General features: G+C 42.9%; 1 protein-coding gene across 6 annotated transcripts in view; it reads left to right on the forward strand.

Moving 5' to 3' along the window:
- Nucleotides 1–16,799, forward strand: part of LOC114105017 (transducin-like enhancer protein 1) — a 91,708-nt gene extending 74,909 nt beyond the window's left edge. For all 6 annotated transcript variants that reach the window (XM_071600539.1, XM_071600540.1, XM_071600541.1 and 3 more), the window contains 6 exons: nucleotides 7,545–7,794; nucleotides 9,539–9,786; nucleotides 12,860–13,007; nucleotides 14,518–14,668; nucleotides 15,961–16,037; nucleotides 16,183–16,799. In XM_071600539.1, the coding sequence (XP_071456640.1) occupies nucleotides 7,545–7,794; nucleotides 9,539–9,786; nucleotides 12,860–13,007; nucleotides 14,518–14,668; nucleotides 15,961–16,037; nucleotides 16,183–16,290 (982 nt within the window). In that variant the 3' untranslated portion in view covers nucleotides 16,291–16,799. The remainder of the gene's footprint in view (nucleotides 1–7,544; nucleotides 7,795–9,538; nucleotides 9,787–12,859; nucleotides 13,008–14,517; nucleotides 14,669–15,960; nucleotides 16,038–16,182) is intronic.
- Nucleotides 16,800–17,146: the final 347 nt, after the last annotated feature.

Below are 17,146 nucleotides of genomic sequence, written 5' to 3' on the forward strand. Positions count from 1 at the left end.
TCAATTTCTGAAGGAACCAGGTAAGCCCAGCTCTCAAAGTCTCCTGGACCCAGGTCTCTGGACTCTGAGCTCCATAATGAACCACACTGATCATGGTGACTTGCCTGGCCATGTTCCTTGTATGTAGGGTGGGTGCCTCTGTCCTGACAGGCTCCACATTATCCCTCTTGAGGGGTAAGTCAGAGTTAGTGCTGATGTAGGTGCCAAGTTCAAGTTTAGGTGCTCCACTTGTAGGTTGGTTGTGCCACCTAGTAGCTACATGGTTGTAAGTGTGTTAGCTTCTCTTGAGCCACTTCTTCCATCTCTAAGTAATGAGGGCCAACAAATTATCTTTTTGTTATAGAAACTAAAGATTGAATATTGATTATATTTTATAATTCTCTTGAAGTACATTCCAATGTAGCTTCATGTACTCCACACCTTAGCAGACCTGTTCATAGACACATTTTGTCAGGACACGACATATATAGATAGGAAAAATGAGGTCCAAATAAATGAAACTTGGTCCCCACTTTTTTGGGCAGGATACTGGGGCGTGATCACAAAGGCACTTTTCCACTGAGCTACTTTCCCAGCCCTTTTAAAATTTTTGAGACAGGCTCTCACTAAGTTGCTTAGGGCCTTGCTAAGTTTGCAAGGTTGACCTCAAGCTTATGAACTGTCTCAGCCTTTCAGATTGCTAGGATTACACGCCTGGTTTTCCCCCATCTTTCTAATGACTAAATCGAGCCGTAACCTGTGTCTCCTTACCTCTTGGACTCTGGTGTCTGAATTGTGCTTCCAATGCTGAGACCCAGAATGGAGCCAGTCCCCAGTGCACTGTGGTTGTCTCTGCCTGGCTTGCTTTGTGAGCATCCAACATCCACCAGATTTAGCTCTCCTTCAACCATGGCTGCCTCAGTGTCTTATCGTGGTTGACATTATCTCTCCAGGGACTGCCTTATCCCTGGGATGGTTGATACCAACTCTTAGTCACATTTGGGATGAATGCTAGATATTCCTTGGAAGTTGGCTGGCATGACCCAGATGGTTAGAATACAGTTGCTTACCTTCTCATTTTAGCTTATTTTTCTCACCGGAGCCACCTTTCTTTCATGTCTCAGTATATAAGTGACCAGGTAGCAGTCAATGACTTGTGGGGTTCTGATTCATTGTTGGAGCACCAGCTGTATATGTGCTGGTGAAGTCATTCCTGAAGAACTCTGGAATAAAGGACAGAAATGTCGAGTGTGATAAATGCTATAGTAGAAATTCATAGGGAAAGCCAGGACCATGGAAAATAACCACTCTGCCTGGGGAGGTACTGGCAGGAAGAGGGAGGGAGGAAGTGACATGTACCCAGGAGGGAGGTAGTGTTACTCTAGGCAGGAGGGAACAGTCTGTATACACCTTGGGGAAGTGACATGTGATATTTTATGGGAATGGCCTGCTGTCTCACATGGCTTGAAGTTTAGGGTCACATCAAGTAAGACTTGTTGACACTAAATTGTAAAGGGCCTCATGAGCTTTAAAAAGCTTGAAGTTCGAGTGGAGGTTTTTGTCGTGATCGGATTTTTGAGACTTGTTAATACAGCAAGAAATTTCACATCAGCAGTGCCGAGTCCCCAGGCACCAGGGGCTTGGCCGCAGTCCTCATCTCTTGGGGTCCGTGCCTCTTCATTACTGTTTACTGGACTCTGCCACTGCAGTTCTATCTATTTCTAGCAAACTGACAACTCTGTAAACACCTGTTTTCCTTTGGCTGCAGAACACAGCATTGTTTTATTAACAGGAGCCACTCTGCCCAGGAAAAACAGCCTGCTTCCTCCAGACTCAGTCTTGTTTTCCAGCTCACCACTGCTGTGAGGAAGCCCAGAGGGGGCTCCTTCCTTTGAGTTCCTTCACCTGTGCTACGTGCCCAGTAAATGAAAAGTCCCTTGCTCCAAATGAGTGTTGATTTCACTCAGTTTTTCTTTTGTGTGTGTAGCGGGGGAAGGCACTGGGAATTGAACCTAGGGATGCTCTGCCACTGAGCTACACTCTCAGCCCCTTTTTGAGAAAAGGTCTCAAGTGATTGCCAGGCTGGCTGAGAACTTTGGCTACTCTTGTCTCAGCCTCCTGTGTTGCTGGGATGGCAGGTGTGCACACCGTGCCCAGCCCTTCTTCTTGAGTTCCACCACCAGAGTTCAGAATGAGAAGTGAGCCTGACCTGCTGGTGCTGGGGTCAGAAGGTGGAGTAGGGCCAGACTCAGTTGTGAGGCTGTCTTAGGAGTGGGCTGCTGACCTCGCCAAGGATCCAGGGACTCCATCTTTCTGCCCCACAGCTTGCCACACACCTGTCCAAACAACCTCATCTCAAAGTTTTCACATAACTTTGCCAAGTGTCGTCTCTCCGGTGCTCATTTTCTTTAATTTTTTTGATTTTCCTTGTCCCTTCATCTGCTTTCCCGATTCCCACTCTGCATCTTCCTCCCCTTTAGCACCCTGATGCTCACATTTGCCCACTTGCAGACATTTGCCTTGATTCAACACAGCCTACTTTCCTTTTGTTAAAGTCATGGTTTAGTAATGACAATGTTTCACAGATGGCATCTCTTTTAATCCTTTTAATAACTTTATACTTTACTATAAGGCAACTCTTACATTTTATTATTCCTGTGTTATAGATCAGGAAACGGACACACGGTCTGCAGGCTAGCCAGGTAGTAAATCCACAGTTGGTGCTTTCGGGGACCCAGAGCTCTGCATGTGAGGTCCACTGAACGCCAAAGGCTAGGCTGTCAACTTGGCTGTGGACCTAATCTAATTGCTGATAGGTTAGAGGCCTTTTCTCCGCTTTGTCTTGAATAAATAAACAAATCTAAATTTTAAGAATTGAGATATGATGTGTGTTTCATGTATGTATAGCTCAGCTGCTTTTAACTAAGGGCTCCCACCCATGGAACCAGCCCTGGATCAGGGATCCTAAAGCCTTCATGTTTCCCTTCACGTCACCAACAGTAACCCCCACCCTGACCTTCAGTATCACTGATGACTTTGCTGGTGTCTGAACTTGTGTAAATGCAGTCATACCATGTGTAGTCTTTTGTGTTTGGACTCATTCTGAATTCAGGTTTGAGGGATATTTATAAATACTACAGTTCACCCTTATCTGTAGTATTCTTTCTCATGGTTTCAGTTACCCATGGTCAAGTGCAGTCTGAAAGTATTAAGCAGAAGTCCAGAAATAAACAATTTACTGTGTGTGTGTGTGTGTGTGTGTGTGTGTGTGTGTGTGTGTGTTGGTCCTGGGGATTAAACCCAGAGGTGTTGTACCACTGAGCTACATCCCCAGCCCTTTTTATTTTTCAGTTTTAAAGCAGGGTATCACTAAAAGATTCTGGGCTTGAACTTGGACTCCTCCTGCCTCAGCCTCATGTGTTGCTGGGATTACAGGTGTGCACCTCTGCACCCACTATAATTCACAAGCTTTAAATTGTGTGCATTTCTGAGTAGTGTGATAAAATCTCACACTGTGCTACTCCATCCTGCCTGGAATGTGAATCATCCCCTTGTATGGTGTATCCACACTGTATATGCTACCTGCCCTATAACAATTGATCTGATAACTGCCTTAGTTATCAGATCAATTGTTATAGTACTGTAGTGCTAAGGTAACCCTTATTAGACTTACTAGAGGACCCAAGGCACAAGAGTAGCAATGCTGGCAATTCAGATATACTGAAGAAAAGCTGTGAAGTGTTTCCTCTATGTGGAAAGGCAAAAAGTAAAAAATTTTGAGAGAGATCGCATTCTCATAACTTATATTAGCATGCATTGCTATAATCATTGATTTTATTATTAATTTTATTAATCCCAATATGCCTCTTTTGAATATTAAACTTTACCATAGGTATGTATGTACAGGGGAAAAAAGCACAGTAAGTATATAGAGAGTTCTGTGCTCTCTGGTTTCAGGCATCCTCCAGGGGTTTGGAAATATACCCGCCATGAATAAAGGGAGTTGACTTACCCCTATCTCTTTATAGATTCCCTTCCTTGATTGTTTTTACTTTTTATAATTCATCAACCAATAGAGAAGTTTCCTTTTCAGACTTCTTTAACATTGTCATAATGTGCCATTAATATGGTCTCTGAGGAGGTTCCTGTTATTTTTGTAGGTGAATAAGTGATGCCTACATCTGATTCACCCCACTTTTTTACCTTCCGCTGGATTTCTCCTTGAGACCATCATCAGCCCTTTGCTTTGTTCTGGTTTGTTCATTCGATGCGGCTCCCCAGCACAGCGGGTGCTGCCTGCTTCCTCAGAGGCCCCCTTGACTGATGTATTAACATCCATATGGGTTTCCCCTGGGACAGACAAATGTTCACAGCTTCTGGCAGCAGTTCGCTGCACTGTGAATCAATTTTAAATTGCCTCAGTATGATGATCACAGACCTCCTGTGCAGTTTAAAGAAGAGGACACCTGGGAGAGAAGTGGGTGTCTTCCAAAGACCAGCATACAGATCTCCCGTCTGTACTTCGTGCATCTATTTTAATCTGGAACATTCAATTCTATAATAAGCAGGGTTCCAGTTGAAGTAAGATAAAATTTTCTTCCCCTGAAAATCTGGGATTACTGAAGGGGCATCTGATGGGAAGTTGGTGCCCACCAGTAGGTGCCCACCTTAACTGAAGGTGCACAGAGAGCAGGACCTACCTCCACCTATGCCATTGCTGTCATAGCAAGGGGACTTTCAGAAGAAGCTCCTTTCTCCTCCTTAGCTATGTATACAACCCAGTTGTTTTATTTTGTAGAATTTCACTTGTCATTTCTTCAACATCACCTAGAAAGTTTGTCACTTTTGCACCCTGGTCATGGTGCCTGATATCTGGTCATAGAGCTAGCCACTGGACTTCACTCTACTAGAGTTATTGGGAGTCCAAAATTCTTGTAGGAATAGGATTGAATAAACTAAAACCCCTGCAGTTCAGCAGTCATCTTTAAAAACAACAAAGTACGATTTGATTATAATTCCCATACTAAGTGGCATAGCTACCCATTCATCTAACTGTAATATTCATATATTGAAATGTTATGTGAACTTTGTATATTGCTAAGACAACCAAAGAATCCTGCTGGATAAAAACATGAGATTTAGCCTGCCATGGTGGTGCACGCCTGTAATCCTAGCAACTCTGGAGGCTGAGGCAGAAGAATGGCGAGTTTGAGAGCAGCCTGAGTAACCTAGTGAGACCCTGTCTCAAAGTGAAAGGGCTGGATATGTAACTCAATGGCAGAGTGCTTGAGTAGTACACATGACACCCTGAGGTCAATGCACAGTACCACCCCCCCCCCAAAAAAAAGGATGTAATGATTCAGTGATGGGAGGGCTTTGAGGTATATTGTTTTACATGCATAATAATTTCTCAGAATATTATACATGGTTCCTATGATATGTGCTCATTTTTCAAACCAAGAGTGATATTAAATGAGTTATTGGAACCAGTTTTCCAGGAGATAACAAATATAAAAGATTGTGTTTTTTGGGAATATTAAAGTCCATGTATGTGATATCTTGCTTTTATAAAGGGAATATAATAGCCTGCATTTTATTTCCAAGGAAAAGTATGTGAGTTTATAGCTTAGGCAAATAGAGACTTGATATCTTATTATCAATTTTCAATTTTGTACCTGCTAATTTATAGGACAGAATTTGAGTTAGTATTAAAATGAAAATTTTAATGAGCGTAATGCATTCCACTATTGTCATGTATTTAATAAATAAATAAATAATGAAAATTTAAGCTCTGCATTAATAACTCATGATGTTTACATATGTAAAGGTGTCAATGACAAGTTCCAGAAAGGACCTAGGCCTACCCAGTGGGGTTGTGAGAAGGAGGAGATTGTACATATTCCATTTAGTGTTTATTGTTTGAACTTCTAGCTGTCCTGGTAATGCCTCAGATAAGACAAGGAAAGTTGTAATGTTCACCTGGGGTATGCAGAACTCTATCCACTGGGAGGTGGAGTGAAAACACTTCTTTTTTCTACCATCCTCTCTCCTGTTTTTGTGCATGTTTTATAATGTCCATAATATTTTTTTTTCTTGGAGCTTAAATAATAATTTGACTCTTGGCATGGAAATAGAAATGTGCAACTAGGATTCAGTTCATTTGTTTGTAATGGGAGGAAAGACAACCTTGTAGCTTAAGTAATATAGAAGTTATTTCTTTCTCTTTCCTATAAAAGACACTGCCAGCAGCCCAAGGCAGGTATCAGAGCCCCATGATATAACAGGGTCTCTGCATCTATCTTTCTGTTCTCCCTCCCTTAGCAGTTAATTTCCATCTTCAAAGAGACCTTGTGGTCCCAAAAGGCTGCAGAAACTCCAGTCATCTTGCTTGTAGTTCAGGCATTGGGAAGGAGCAAGAGAAGAGACCAGGCATACCCTCTCTTTACTTCTTTTTTCTTTTAAAAAATTGATAAACTTCGGTTTTTAGAATAGTAATTTTAGGTTCACAGCAAAATTGAGCAGAAAGCACAGAGTTCCCTTATGACCTTTTCTCACCTGTATTTCAAATGAAAAACTTAGGTAAAGTGACACCCAGCAGCTTCTGCCTACACCTCATTAGTCCTGATATGGGCACTACCTGGCCAGAGCAGAGCTGGGAAGAGCAGTCTTAGCTGGGAGCTCTGCTGCTGCCTGAGGCTAAACGGGTTAGTGATGAAGGTAGGCAAGGGAGATTGTTAAATAGGAAACCTAAAATCTCTATCGCAAAGATTTTAGGTTTCCTATTTAATTTGCTTTTTTTTTTTTTTTTTCTATTTTGTTTGCTTTAAAGATTTTAGGTTACCTAAAATCTTTAAAGCAAACAAAACAAAAGTCTTACTGGGAGCAGTGGCACGTGCCATGGTCTCACTGAGCCCAGCAGTTTAGAAACCAGCCTGGGTAACATAGCAAGACCCACTTTAAAAAAATTACTTAAGTAAATCTCTTGTCACAGAGCCACTTGATGTAAGAGAATCTCTTTTTGGTTATTTAGAAATAGTTTGAGCCTCAGCTTTAAATGAGTGTGTTTTAAAAGTTGTGTTTTTTGTTGTTGTTGTTCATTAGCATTGAAATACACGACTTACTATGTGTAGTTATGAGTTCTTAAGGGCTTTGTTTTAAACCCTGAAAATGATCATTTTAAATCATACTAAGAAATCATACAATTATATGAGATACATGGGAGGGGATATTTTATGCTAATTTGGAAGCACATTGTTTTATAATGTGATTTGACAGAATGCTTTATAGAATGGGTAAGCACAGTTTTTTAGTCTTAATTTTTTTTTTTTTTAAATAGAGTTCAAGAGAAGTTTCTTTTGGCACGTCCTAGATTCCAGCTATCATTTATTTTAGATGTGTTCCATCAGTAAGCTCTTCAACTCTCAAATTGATTTCAAAAGGGGAACCATCCCAAGGGAAGCTTTGCTCTTCATTGCCTTCCTTCTAGAGCAGAACCAGGGTCATGACTGATTCCTTCACGCTCAGTGTGTTTTCTCTCTTCTCTCCAATTCTCCCCTCTCCAAAAGTGCCTACTCCTTCCACGTCACTGCAGATGGTCAGATGCAGCCTGTGCCCTTTCCCCCCGATGCCCTCATTGGACCCGGAATCCCCCGACACGCTCGCCAGATCAACACCCTCAACCATGGGGAGGTGGTGTGTGCAGTGACCATCAGCAACCCCACGAGGCACGTGTACACAGGAGGCAAGGGCTGTGTCAAGGTCTGGGACATCAGCCACCCTGGCAACAAGAGCCCTGTCTCTCAGCTTGACTGTCTGGTGAGTGAGCAGGAACTGGTGCACAAGGGTAATTTCTCCCCCGAGACTCAATAAGGAAATCGCTGTCCAGGCCTGGGTTTTATTCCCATTAGGAGGAAATGGAAGCCCCTTCTGTTTCCTGTGTTAGCTGCATAACCCCCCACCCCTCCCTTAAAAGTGAAGGTTTCATTTGTTGCTGTTGCTGTGGTTAGAGCCCAGTGTTGATGGATTTCTTTTTTAAAATATTTTACAGTGGTTTGCAGAAAGCTGTCCTTGTGTAGCTGTGTATTATAAAGGGGGGTTTTCCAGTGAGTGCAAGAAAACACAGTGAGGCCTGGACTCTGATCCCTGCAATCCATTCCACTTTTAATTTCCCTACAGCCTTCAAATAAATATTGAATAGTAAACATTGGATAATGTGGCATGAAAGCCATTCTGAACAGGGTCTGTGTTGTTAGGGAGAGCTGGAGAGCTGGTTTGGTTTCACTACCTTAAGTTCAGGAAAGGGCTGAGGGAGACACTGCAGGGGATCAGGATGTCAGTCAAACAGGAGCAATAGGAACACTTTTACAGGGCACATAAGCCAGCATCTGAGGATGCCAGTTTGCATTTTTCTGGGACATAGACACTCCAGGACATATTCTGGTCTCTAAAGTGTAACCCTAGGATTTACAGACCTTATACCATTGCCCTTACGCACACTGTCAACTGGGCTGCCCTGCTTTGCCCATCCAGGATGATGTCAGCCTGCCTTCCACCATCTCAGATGGCTCAGTTTACCCACTCCCTGCCTGACTGGAAGAGTGTTTCCAAAAAGCAGAGTGGCAGTGTTTTTGAGATACACAGACTTGGGGTAGTTATTACTGTATTTTTTAAATCAAACAACATAAAAATATCTCCTGTGGAGGGAGGAGGAGTGGGAACATTTAGGTTAATTTCAGGGCATGAAATTGACCAAATGATGTCACATGTGTGTACGTATATATTGCACTGAATTCCACTAGTATGTGTAATTATAATACACCAAGAAAATTTCTAAGATAAAGACCTCCTTTAATGAAACTTACACTTCAACATATTCTGTAGTAGTAGGAGTTATTCTCTTTTAAAGTTGGTGCTTAAAGTTTCTCTGATCTTTGAAAGATAGGCCACCTTTTAAGCATACCCATTGGGATTCGGGTTGGAGGATAGCACATCCATTGAGGTTCTAGAGGTGGGTCATATTAGGCCCTTTTTTATACATGTTGGGTTGATGGCATGATGCCTTCTTGGACTGATTTCCTGGGCTTTTGGATTGAGGGGCTCACACATGGATAAACGCTATGTTACAATTAGAGAAGCAGCTGTTACATTTTTAAGATCCTCCAACTAAGAAAGATATAGTTAAGAATAATGGAAACCAGAACATGCACAGTGGGTCTGCATTTTTTTCCAAACAGAGGGGAAGAGGTAAATGATTGATTGACCAGATTCAAAAGTGGTTTCTAGGTGTAGCAGGGCATGCAGAGCTGCCTTACCACCTGGTTACTTTCAGGGCTTTCTGAGGCAGGGAGTCAGGAACAGTGATCTGACATCACACATGACTGAGCAAGCCTATGAGTTAGTTTGGAAGGGGACAGTGGCAGTTGGGCCCTTATATTTACTATAGAAATGGGAGTCTGTGAAATGCCATTCTGAAGTCAAAACCCATGATAGCAGTTAGTGAATGCGGCACTGTTATTGCTTGGTAATGCATCATAGCAATTGAATTATGTTTATTTCACAGAATAGAGATAATTATATCCGTTCGTGTAAATTGCTCCCTGATGGCTGCACTCTCATTGTGGGAGGGGAAGCCAGCACTCTTTCCATTTGGGACCTGGCTGCTCCAACCCCTCGCATCAAGGCAGAGTTGACATCATCAGCCCCTGCCTGCTATGCCCTGGCCATCAGCCCTGACTCCAAGGTCTGCTTCTCATGCTGCAGTGATGGCAACATCGCCGTGTGGGACCTACACAACCAGACACTTGTGAGGTGAGCACCAGCGGTTTACTCAGAGAGGAGTGGATGGCCTCAGGAGAAGATCCCTCTGCGCCTCTGCTTCTCTGGCTGCCCCCAGGCAGCAGTCCATCTGTGAAGAGCCTACTGTGTGCCAGGTGTGGAGCTAGGTGCTCCGGGGAACTTTTGGTCCTGGTGCTGTGCCGGACGGTGACCAGGACTTCATCCTTTTCTTGTTCCTATTCTTCAGTGTGCATATAGAAGCCAAGTTTAGCTTTTGCCAAGGGGTGGCATAGCATAACATGAATTACATGGAAGCATGAAGGGCTCTCAATTCTAGATGTTTTTGGCCTTGTCTAGAACCTTGTTTATGCAAACAGAAGTCAACTGATAAGATAACCAAAAAAAAAAAAAAGTCAACAAAAGGACATCAGAAAGGAAAAAAGGAGAGTCCATGAATTGAATCCACAAAAATGGTTTTAAAATATCCATGTTTCTCAATAAGTAAATAAAAGACTCATTTAGGGGTCATTCCACTCAGGAGTGAACAGGGCTCTGCTTGCTTCCTGGAATCTGCCCTCCTCACCCTGGCAACTGCTGTGGCTCGGCTGCCCTGGCTGGTGCTCACACAGAAGCATTACGGGAAAGTCTTCTAAAAGTAAAGCACTAACAAAACATCAATGGTAGAAGTCCGGGTGTGCTTGGCTTTTTGCCACATTTTATCTGTGCTCAGAAACCATCTTGTTCATGCTGTAGTTTGAGGCCTGTGGCTCATTAGGCTGGCCCCCTCTAATGCTTTTGGTTGTGTGTGTGCACAGAAAAGGGATGACCCAGAGACATCATCGAAGCAGCGCACTCTTTCTTTAAACCTTCTTGTAGAAACCCAGTGTCACCAAGCCCAGCTCTGTCTCTGCATGCGAATGACATTTGTGACATAGTGCAGAGTGAGCAAAATGGACTTGTGGAGCTGGAGCCCAAAGTCCCTTTTAGCCTAGCTACAGTTACTTGGTTTAATTTTTTTTTCCTTCCTCCTTTTCTCCCTCCCTCCCAAATTCAAATTGTAAGCACTTTTCAGATATTAGCCCATTTAGTTCTTATAACATCTGCACTGCTATTCTCCACATTTTGTAGATGAAAAACCTGACGTACAGAGTTATTTGCCATGGGTCACACAGTCAGATACGAAAGAGCTGAAATTGGAGCCCAGACATCCTGCTCTCCTGTCTGTGCCCAGAACCCCTGCTCTGTGCTGGCTCTCTTGAAGTCAGTGCCTATTAGATGTAAGAGGGTAGGGCTCGACACATCTCTTTCTCAATTTGGACTGACTGCATGTGACTGCTGTGTGTGACAGGGCAATGAAGAATCTTTGTGCGCCTGTGACCCTGCACATTCTGCCTTCTGGTCTGGTAGCTTGGGAGTAATGTGGAGATATTCTCTTGGAGGGTGGTAGGATGGAGGAACATCCATTGGGGGCTGTGAGTTGATAGAGAGTGATATTTAGGGTGAAGGATTAAACATTTGCTGAGTTGAAGAGATGAAAAGAAGTCAGACTGGAGGGAAGAGGGAATCCCTGAATTGCCAAAAAAATTTGAAGGAAAGAAATACAGGCAAGGCAGTGCCTGGGGGACTTGTAGGGGGGACTTGGAGGAGTACTGGCCTGGTTGGGATGCTGTGCCTGGCTACAGTGGGGGAAAGATTTGGGGCATGTGGGAAAAGAGGTCCTGGGACAATTGTAGACATTCAGAATAGCTTATAGAGGGTAAATTTTTTGAAATAATGGTTCTCGTCTTGGCTCAGGGCAACAGTGGTAATTTTTCCTTCCCTTATACTCTTTCAAATTCCAAGCTCGTCTTAAAAGTTTGGAGCTCTGAGTGGGTGCAGTAGCATACACCTGTAATCCCAGCAATTTGAGAGGCGGAGGCAAGAAGATTGCAAGTTCAAGGTCAGCCACAGCTACTTAGTGAGGCCCTGTCTCAAAATAAAAAGGACTGGGGATGTAGCTCACTGGTAGAATGCTCCTGGATTCAATTCTCAGTACCCCCCCTACCCCCGCCCCCCCCCCCCAAAAAAAAAAAAAAAAAAGAATTTGGAGCTCGGTGGGAATAATTAGGTTTGCATTCTAGAGGAAGAAAAGGCATGGAAACCTTCTTCTGAATGTCAGAATTCCCAAGCACTTCTTTGCCAGGTCTTGCCAGGTTCTGAAGGTGGATCCTGATCTGTCCTGGCCACTTCTGCCAACTCCCTCTCAGCATACAGAACCAAGTCCCTGATAGTCACCATCATGGACCACCAGCCTTGGTGACCTCCCCATAGCAGGTCCCACCTGTTGCCTTGTATGCCACTTGTGCTCAGCAAATCCCTGTCCTAGTTGGTTTGGGTGGTGCTTTTTGAATGCTGTATGAGATTTTCCTGTCATGAAAAACCTTGTGCTCAGCTTGAAGACAAGGTCTTGCCAAAGTGTCCACCAATCTGCCTCCGTAATTATTTTGGTCTCTGCCCTGTGCCTCTGAGGTCAGGAGGCCAGCGTGACCCTTTGTCTCGGGGAGTCCAGATTTCCTAACACAGGGCTCTTTTTAATTCAGAAAGCAAGGTTGAGCAAACAGGTGATCTCATGGTTTGCTGGGAGGAAGGGCATTGCCATGTTGATTTGCTCATTGAATGAGAATACTTCTGTCCCAGTGCTTACAAGGTAGCCACTTTCCTGGATTCAAGTTTCACCACTGAAGTACAGTACCTTAATCTTTCCTTAAGGCATACACTTGAGATTTTGTGTGTTTGTCCTTTGTTTCTTTTAACACTTAAACACTTTCCAGAGCTGGGAGGAGTTTTCTCTTCTAGACAGATTTCATCAAAGAAGCCATAGTAGCATATTTGACCTCTGGGTAGCAACCTCCAATGGCAGTGCATTTGTTTAGCCCTTGGATTGTGAAAAAAGAAAATAAAATCTGCAGGTGCTGTTTCCTTTCCTCCTCGGGGGAAGGTTAGTTTGATCTTACACATCAGCAGACACTGACGAGATGACATACAGAGAGTCCAAAACTAACAACACAACAGTGTTTACCTTGAGCTCTGGCAGGAAATCATTATTCAATCTGGTTTGTTTTATCAGGCAATTCCAGGGCCACACAGACGGAGCCAGCTGTATTGATATATCTAATGATGGCACCAAGCTCTGGACGGGCGGTTTGGACAACACAGTCAGGTCCTGGGACCTGCGCGAGGGGCGGCAGCTGCAGCAGCATGACTTCACCTCACAGGTACTGAATGGCTTTCGCTTGCCCTGGAATCTCTGAGGTGGCCTGTGTGGGACATCCTTCCCACCCCAGGATGATGGCAGTAGGACAAACAGATCGGGGTTAAATCTGAGAGAACTGATTCAAATAAACAAACCAAAACCCCCTGAAACTCCTCAAGTGGCTTCTAAAATCCTGTGGGTTAAAACATGTTAACTGCTTTATTTCCAGATGTGTTTGTTTAGGGAATTCATACAGTGAAGACTATATCCAGCTCTGCTGGTGTGTGGTACCTATTCTTACCATCTAATGTGGAGTGAGAGATGATTATTTGATTCTCATTTAAATAGAGCTTGAAGAATATTCAGGGTAGGGAAAGTCACAACAGCTCTGAAAGTTCATTCATTTGCCCTGCATCAAGGAGCCTTAAAAAGTGTAGTAGGCCAGGCACAGTGGCAGATGCCTGTAATTCCGGCAACTCAGGAACCTGAGGAAGGAGAATCTCAAGTTCAAGGCCAGCTGGCAACTTAGTAAAACCTTGTCCTCGAATAAAAAAGGCTGGAGATGTAGCTGAGTGGTTAAGTGCCCATTGGTTCAATCCCCAGTACTTTAAAAAAAAAAAAAAAATGCAGCATTATCTCAGTGGATGCCCATCTTATTACTTATCCTATGAAAAATGGACTCATGGCCAGCTAGATTTATAGAGTTTTGAAATAATATAAAAATGGCAACTTTGTGGATTGTGGAAAGTAGTTTTTTGAGTGTCTGGCTCTAGAATTGTTTTGGGTTAAGAGTGTGCTTGCCATTTTAAGTGCTTTCTGCTGGTAGAATTGTTCTTTTGATCATCACTTGGCACTTTCAGACCCTTTTTTGGCATTAAAATAATGCAGCCCAGAAAAATAAGACTCCTAACACATTTTATGTTTCTATTAACATTTGGTTGATTTTTTTTTTTTTCATAATCTTCCCTGTGGTACCCTTTCCTTATATCCTAATAAGTAGGATATTATTTTTGGCTTCTCCTTTTTTAAAAAAAAATTATGGAAATTTTCAAATTTATACAAATATAGAAAGTGTTCAAATGTATCTGAAAATACAGAGTACTGTTTGTAGATGCTTATCCTTCAGCTTTGGTGGTTATCAGTTCATGGCCAGTCTTGTCACTGTGTCATCCTCACCCCAAGCACAGTAAATTCTAGATGTCATTTTATCCCTGAGTATTTTCATCAGTGACTCTAAAAAGATAGGGATGGCTTTAAAACACACAAACAGATGCCACTATTATTAAGAATAATTCCTTAATTTCATCACGTATGAGGGAAGTGTTCAAAGTTTTCCAGCTGTTCCATGAAGGTTTTTGACACTTGGTTCCTCTGGGCTGGGTCTCTTGTCCTTGTCCACTTTCCCACAGTCTGGATTTGGCTGATCCCCTCTCGTCCTTACTCCTGCTCCCCCCACCCGCCTTTCTGGTTGCCTTTTCACTTCCTAAGTTTATTGAGCAAAATAATCAGTGACCCTGTTCTGCTTCTTACAGATCTTCTCCCTGGGATACTGCCCGACTGGGGAGTGGCTAGCTGTGGGCATGGAGAGCAGCAACGTGGAAGTGCTGCATGTGAACAAGCCTGACAAGTACCAGCTGCATCTCCACGAGAGCTGTGTGCTGTCCCTCAAATTTGCTTATTGTGGTGAGTTCCACTGAAAGGAAACTGGAGGTCATTGATGGCCTAAATGGGAAAATACTTCTAAAAAAAATCTGGTTAGAGATTCTATCTGGAAAAAATGTTGTTCTCCGAGCAGCTGGATGCAATAATTCTATTGTTTTAATGTGTTCCTCCAAGCATGGTAATGTCTGTTTCAGTCTGTTTTGCTAATTTGAGAAAAGTCAGCAGGAGATAAAATTGCCTAATACAAGGTTTGGACACATACTTGTTTTGAGTGGGGGTGTGGGTCAATTGTTACCACTCTGCAGAAGAAGGGCAGGCAGGAATCTTTAGAAGAATTGGGCAGGAACAGTGGAAGTCATTGTGAACTGGCCAAGATGAGGAACCCAGGGTTAAAAAAAGGGGGGGTTTTAGTTATACCTTTATTCTTCCATGTTACAGCAAGGAGAAAAGTTCATGTGAAGACTGTACTTGTGCTCTGGGTGGATAGGTGAAAGGATAAAGGGATTAGTTAGCTGACATTCATTGAGCACAATCTATATGCTGTATAACATGACTGGCATTTTACAAAAGTTCAACATTTGGGGCTGGGTGTTAGGCAGTATTGGGAGTTGAACCCAGGGTCTCATGACTGCTGAGACTCATACCCAGATCTGTTTTTTTTTTTTTTTTTTTTTGAAAGAGAGAGAGAGAGAGAGAATTTTAATATTTGTTTTTTATTTTTCGGCAGACACAACATCTTTGTTTGTATGTGGTGCTGAGGATCGAACTTGGACCGCACGCATGCCAAGCGAGCGCGATACCGCTTGTGCCACATCCCCAGCCCCCAGATCTGTTTTATTTTAAAATTTGAGACAGGGTTTTGCTGAGTTGCTTGGGGCCTTATTGAGTGGTTGAGGCTGGTCTTGAATTTGCAATCTCCTGCCTCGGCCTTCCAGGTCACTAGGATTATAGAAGTGTGCCACTGTGCCCTATTAAATTCAATATTTAATTCTTTGCAATCCCATTTAGTCATGAGGAGACTGTCCAAAGTGAAACAACTTCACTGATTCAATATTTGAGGGGCTACTATGTGTTGAATATGGTCGTACAAGTCGTGTCCAGTGACTAATGAGGTTGTCACCCTCTTCTACTGGGATCATACAGATAATTCACTGGGGAGCCCAGATTTAAAACCTCTACTCAGGTCATAGACCAATTCTTTTGATATGATTATTCATGCAATAGCAGTGCTCTGTTTGATTAAGTTCAAGGTGCCAACACTATTATAGGAATTTTAATTTTGTTAAAAACTTCGTATTTTTTGTTAATTCTAGGTAAGTGGTTTGTGAGTACTGGAAAAGATAACCTCCTCAATGCTTGGCGAACCCCCTATGGAGCCAGTATATTCCAGGTATGTAAAAACTCCTTACCTAGTAGAATGGCAATTCGACAACAGCGTCACCTGTGAAACCAGAAGTGAAGGAACCATGGAGGGAGCAGGGCCCCTTTGTACCCAGGTTCCACATTAAACACTTGCCCATTGTTTTCTCTTCCAGTCCAAAGAGTCCTCGTCAGTGCTCAGCTGTGACATCTCTGTGGATGATAAATACATAGTCACTGGCTCAGGGGATAAGAAGGCCACAGTCTATGAAGTCATCTACTGAAAACATGTGATTTAACGTTTATAGTTGAATTGGGCCAAAATGTTTTGAATTTGTAGAAATAGAAAAGTTGTAACTTTAAAAGAAAACACACACACACACACAGACCTGTTTCCAAACCTTGACACAAAACTACTTTGAGTCTACAAAGAGGAGGCAACGACTCCTTCAACAGAAGGTCGCCTACCTAGACCAAATGGAGCACCGCGACCACCTGGACAGAGGGGCCAAGGGGCGTAGGACTGAGGAACGGAATCTGCCAACCTGAGCTGCAGCCGGTTCTAGTCTCGCTGGAGGATCTGTCGCCCACACCTGGCCTGAGTGAGATTTCCTTCCTGTCCTTGCACTTCACCTTGCGTTCCGTCCTTTGTAGAGCAGTGGTGTCTCCAATGAACTTGTTTCCTGGTTTTGCATCTTGTGAAATGTTTTTTTGTATTTTTGTTGAAGGTTAAACATTTGTATAAATTGTAAATATATTTGGTTTAATACAGTAAAACCTTTAGTACCAATAAGTGGTTCTCCTTCTCCTTCTTTACTGTTGTTAATCAAAGCTTTGGGATCATCCACGTGGGTTTGGTAAGTAGAGTCCATACATTTGTAGAAGAAGTTTGAAAATGTGTTTCTTTCTTCGTGCGTGTGGTTGTGGACTCCTGCTCGTGAAAACAGAACCCATCAAACGCTTCTGACTTTCTGGAAACTCAAGAGTAAGAATCGCGAGGAACTGAAGGTATATTAATGGCAGTTTAATTTAGGAAACTACAGTTACTTATTCTTCAAGAGTCTTTTTTGTTTGTTGTTATGAAACTCTTGTGCTTCAAGATCACAAATTAAGGTCTACTTTTTCCTGGTGATTCATTGG

This window comes from Marmota flaviventris, chromosome 13 (genome assembly GCF_047511675.1).
Source record: "Marmota flaviventris isolate mMarFla1 chromosome 13, mMarFla1.hap1, whole genome shotgun sequence".
NCBI lineage: Eukaryota > Metazoa > Chordata > Mammalia > Rodentia > Sciuridae > Marmota > Marmota flaviventris.